Source organism: Dendrobium catenatum, unplaced genomic scaffold (genome assembly GCF_001605985.2).
Source record: "Dendrobium catenatum unplaced genomic scaffold, ASM160598v2 fragScaff_scaffold_743, whole genome shotgun sequence".
Lineage (NCBI taxonomy): Eukaryota > Viridiplantae > Streptophyta > Magnoliopsida > Asparagales > Orchidaceae > Dendrobium > Dendrobium catenatum.
The window spans coordinates 1,295,307-1,300,974 of NW_021319205.1; the positions used below are offsets into that span (position 1 = coordinate 1,295,307).

Below are 5,668 nucleotides of genomic sequence, written 5' to 3' on the forward strand. Positions count from 1 at the left end.
TCCCGACTATTATAGTCAAATTTAGAAAAGAACTATACATGACAATGAAAGGTCAAAATATTATTCGATCATGTATTTAGCTATGATAATCTAGATATATTATCATTATTTTCATAATCAATATCGTAAAAATAAATGATATATCTTCCCAAGGAAAAGAAATGTCATTTATTATTAACAGTTTGAATATGACAAGAATGATCTTCTTTGATTTTAATTTTCTTAAAATGATTAATTTCCCCCATTCTATTTGGGTGCCAAATAGGATGGGATTTAATTTATCTGGGGTCTTAAATATCTCAAAATGTAAGTCTTTGTAATTGATTACATCGTAGGAAGTTTAAGTTTCTCATGGATACTCTTGATTAAAATAATGGTAGAAATTCTATTCTAATTTTCAATGACTGATGTGAAGGGAGGGGTGTTGGAAATTAGAATTGGGTCAAACTTTTGAGCACTTATTTTGGAGCCCAAAAGATGAGAAGTATGGGGTATTTTGAGATTTTGTAATAAGTTTGAAATGCCTTAATCTATGTTATGTTGGGTTTTAAATTTTGGATGAGTTAAAGTTTATGTTTGAGTTGATATTTTATTAGAATTTTTAAATTTATGATGTTAGGGACTTAAAATTTTGAGTCCGCTCTTGAACCTGAATTTAATTTTGGCACTAAACAATAGTAACCTGAATGTATCTAATGAAATGCAATTATGGGCTTACATCAGCTTGGATTGAAAAGCCAACTAAATTGCCTAAGCACTTTAAAACCAAGAATTTGGTCTTATGAAAGATATGCAAGGCTTGTTATTTATGTTTTTGAGAATTTGGGATCAACATCTAGAGAATTTCCTAATTGGTTCATTTACTTATATATGGTAGGATTATGCTCTATACAATTAAGTCTTAATTAATTTTAATTAATTTCTAATGTAATGCATGCTAATTGACCTTAATGAAAAAATAATATGTTGAACTTTAAGAATTAGGTATAAAAATAAAATTTTCCCTAGAGATACATAACATCCCATAAACAAAGTTGCACTGTAATAGGTTAGATGGTTTGCCATGACCCAAATGAAATGAACTCCTCCCCAAAAGGTGTTTATTTTCTCTTTGGATATAAAATTATCCAAATTTGATTCTCCAAAAAAAACTCTCCCTGGAGGAATCTTTCCTTCCTCTTTTAAATCCCAAAATCCCAAATTGGATACCAAATATCTCACTTTAATTGACTTTTCCTAATCTTTTAAATTTACAAATAAATTATTAGTCTCGAATGCTTTAGTTGAAATAACTTTCTTAATGCTCTTAAAAGAATATTTCAAAATTTTTGTACTAAAAAATTACTTTAGAAAACGATAAAAAAATCGTTCCAAACAAAACCTAAACCTAACTTTGCCCCATTTCATGTTTAATTTGAACATAACGAGATGATCTAAACTTCAAATTCTCAACCATAGCTGCCATTAAAGAAGTGATTCTAACTGTCACAGTTATACAGCATAACCAAACAAAGGCTTTTGTGTAGTTTAATGTTTTCTTTCTTTTTTTTTTTTTTTTTTTTTTTTTTTTTTTTTTTTTGTGTGTAATGTACTATATTAATCGTTCATTTTGGCAAGGTTTAGAATGAGCTTTAGATAACAAATTAGGTGACCCATGGTTTGGTCTGACTTCAGGCCTCTTCCAACATAAGCCATGATTTGGGTCCAGCCAACACCAGCTCATTTTGCTCAACAAATAGGTCAGAAGTCAATATCTATTTTTTAATAAAAAGTGATTATAAAATTGTGAGGAAATCAACTTTTTTTTAAAGCTAATGCCAGTGCTACAGCCATTAAAAAAATTAAAAAAAAAAATAATGACTTCCTTACAACTAAAGGATAGCATATCTGGTTGTCAATAAATTGATCATAACCTCATAAATTTTTAAAATGTAACAAGAAAATAATAATCAAATTGAAGTATAGGTTTGATTTGAGACAGCTTTTTTATTGCTTTTTAAAACAACTTTTAAATATAAAAATGTTAATTTGTTATTAGAAAATTGTTTTTAAGTAGTAAGAAAGCCGTCCCAAATAAAGCCATAATAGCAGCATGAAAAGCAAAGCAATAAAAAAGTTGTCTCAAATAGACCTTTAAGTTATTCATTACTTGATGACTTAGGGCTCACTTGATACAGCTTTCTTATTGCTTTCTAAAACAACTTTTTATTACAAAATTTTTTCGAACTAAGAAATTTTATACTAAAAAGTTGCTGTAAAAAGCAATAAGATAGCTATCCCAAACAAAACCTTTAAGTAAAAAGTAAACACTAGAAGAAAATTAACCACAAGTTCTTACACTAAGAAGGAATTAGACTTCGTTTGGGACCGCTTTTTTACTGCTTTCTAAAACGAAGTTTTAATAAAAAAAATTTAAAAATTTTCACTAAAACTCCATTTTAAAAAGCAATAAAAAAGCCGTCCCAAACGAAGCCTTAGTCTGAGTAATCCTGCATGTTGAAGTACTCTTCTATTTTTTGGTGATTAATAGCAAAAGGGAAGAAGGAACTTGTGCAATACTTTTGTCTACTTAACTATGCAACACAGACAGTGTTTGCTTTCCAAAGAATAATCTTTTTGGGTCTGCTACAAGTAAAGCTAATGACTAAAGATCCCACAAAAGAATAAGCTATAAGCTGGTTGAAGTGCATATTACAACCATAATACAACAAATCCTTAACCTTTCCCAGTTTTAATGGGATTTTCTTCTCAGTTTAGTGAGATCTAAAGCAATAAGTTGATTGATAAATGTGATCCAGTAACCCTAAGCAGGCAGTTGGAGCTTCACATTGTTCTTCCAGCTGAAAGGAGTTTATAATATTAACGATATGATATAGTGCAGGCAACTTTGTGGATGTTCTTGTTAGCTATAGGTGTTTAATTACCTGAGGAAGTAATAGTAAAAGAAGTCGCCATAGAGAATAGTCTGCACCAGTCCAGATATCCAAGCTGCATGAAAGAAATATAGGGAGTAATCTGAGCAAGCAAATCCATCAAAAAGAAATTTGTTATTAGACATCACTAGCTTTATTATTGCTTCTTAAAGCAGCTTCTAATTTTTGAACTAACAAGCTGTTTTAAGAAGCAATAAAAAAGCCGTCCCAAACAAAGCATAGGTCTTCATACTTATCCAATGAATATAGTCCGGTTCTGTGAAATAGCGATAAATCCAGTTTAGTATGTAAAGAGCTCGATATGCACTGCAAGATGAGAGGATTACTTTGGGCATTAGATTAGCGTTTAATGTAAAAGGGAAAAATAAATAAAAATTTCAAGCAGAAGTGATGCTCCGATCTTCTTCACTGTTGTCTTCTTTAGGAATTCATACATAAAAATGGAATGTAAATTAAATCGATTTCAGGAAAAATGTTAAGCAATTTCAACAGCTAGGCTGAAATTTGGTCGATCAACAACTTTGCACTTGCAGACATTTAGATTTAGTGCTAATATTCTAAATGCAAGAAAAAATATTAGTGTTTTTTGTTTCAGAGATTGGCGTCTCCCATTTTTTTTATATGCTATAGCCATTTTTAATGATTGAAAATACGAATCAAATGAGTAATTTTTTAGAAACCTTATGCTACGTTGAATTCAACATCTAAAAAGAATCAACCAAACAAGTATTTATAAAAAAAATGTTTATAGACAAAACACTAATGGGTTTTAACGGATCTGTTTTTTTGTACAAAATACCTGGCAATGCATCTTTTGGTGTAATGACATATTGAAAAAAAAAAAAGTTTGTAGGTTGTCCTTTGATTATTAAGTTTACCATCATTAAGAGAAGAAAATAGACAGGTAAAATAGTAAGGGAACTATACAATAACAACAACAACAACATCAATCTTTTGTCCCACTACGTGGGGTCGGCTACATGAATCATTTTTCGCCATTGTGTCCTCTTAAAAGTCGAATTCTCATTTAAAGCTAATAAAGAAAGATCATTTCTAATATTTTCTCACCAAGTCTTTTTAGGTCTACCTCTACCTTTCTTAATATAAGTCAAATCTAATACCTCAACTATCCTAACCGGGTCATCGGAAGGTCTCCGTTTAATGTGACCAAACCATCTAAGACAACTCTCTCTAATCTTATCTTCCACTGGAGCTACTCCAACCTTTTCACGTATATGCTCATTTCGTATCCTATCTCTAAGGGTAAAGCCACTCATCCACCTAAGCATTCTCATCTCTGCAACACTCAACTTAGAATTATGCTTCTCTTTTAATGACGAATATTCAGCACCATAAAACATTGTAGGTCTCACCACCATCTTATAGAATTTACCCTTAAGTTTGAGCGGTGCTTTTCTATCGCAAAACAAGCCCGATGCATTCCTCCACTTCAACCATCCAATTTGAATTCTGCTGATAATATCCCATCTATTTCATCATCACTATGAACAATAGATCAACGATATCTAAAACGTGTACTCTTATTAATTACTTGATCGCCAAAAGTCACAATCCTAGTAAGGAAACTATAAAACAAATAAATTGCAAATAAATGATAAACAGTCACTCTAATTGCATTGTGGAAGAGCAACAGTGGCAGTATCAAGAAGAAATCTTACCCTAAAAGAAAAATGTACTGAACAGTCAAGTTATCAGTATTTTTTGTCCTTTGCAACAACACCAATTGAGGAAGGATGGCAACAGCCTCCAAATACAGGGAGAATGTCCACATTATCTGTCAAGCCAAAGACAATCAAAATGTTTAAGTAACTTCAAATGGAGCAATGTGCGAAAAAACAATAAAAAAATTATACTTCACCTCCTTAAAAGTGAACCTCTCGTTGATAAGAAGTGCAAGGATTAGACAGGGAAGCACAAGAAAATAATGGCGAAAGGTGTCCTGATCCTTATCATATGATCTGCGTACAATCTTGTGATATCTCATGTACCACACAATTGAGAATGAAGTCCCCAAGAAAATCAATTTCATGATGGTGTTATAAAGTGAAATGAAGTCCGTAAAGATATTCATGTAACGGCTGACAAATACGAGAGCATAAAGCTCTTGTGTCTTTAAAGAAATGCCTGAATGGGGAACAAAATAAAAGAATTATGAACACCATGAGAAAGGTAAACATAAAATAAGGTCATAGGAATAGGAGTTCAATCAGATTACATTTAATCAAATCATCATTTTTTTCAAAGAGAGGCACTTCTCTTCATCAATTTGTGAAGGAATTTAGGCTTCGTTTGGGACGGCTTTCTTTCTGCTTTAAGAAGCAAACTTTCTGCTTTAAGAAGCAAAAATAAAGCCGTCCCAAATGAAGACTTGGTGTCTGGATAAAAGTTCGACTTCTGCATTCAAAGGTAAAAGTAATAACAGTAATCTACTACTAAAGATTTCTTAACATCACACTATATTCTCGTATATATATATAATTTGCTTCCTTTCGCGTTTAAGTGCAGAATGAAAGCACACACGATCACCAGCCACTATGTTAATTGCCAAGGATGCACTCTTTCCTTTCAAGAAAGAAAACATGGGGAATCCAAGAATAACAATTTAAAGACGGAAGCCTTTCATAAATGAAAATTTATAAAAGAAAAATTTAACTAGCTCGCTTCTTTTTAATAAATAAATAATGTGAAGATACATGCCTGAATGATTGTTATCT

General features: G+C 31.4%; 1 protein-coding gene across 1 annotated transcript in view; it reads right to left on the bottom strand.

Moving 5' to 3' along the window:
* Positions 1–2,536: 2,536 nt before the first annotated feature.
* LOC110094354 (ER lumen protein-retaining receptor) overlaps positions 2,537–5,668 on the bottom strand; it is a 16,485-nt gene continuing 13,353 nt past the window's right edge. Inside the window, exons 2-6 of the mRNA XM_020819573.2 lie at positions 4,813–5,078; positions 4,613–4,728; positions 3,166–3,239; positions 2,925–2,988; positions 2,537–2,840 (exon numbers count right to left, since the gene is read on the bottom strand). Coding sequence (XP_020675232.1) covers positions 2,804–2,840; positions 2,925–2,988; positions 3,166–3,239; positions 4,613–4,728; positions 4,813–5,078 — 557 coding nt within the window. The 3' untranslated portion in view covers positions 2,537–2,803. The remainder of the gene's footprint in view (positions 2,841–2,924; positions 2,989–3,165; positions 3,240–4,612; positions 4,729–4,812; positions 5,079–5,668) is intronic.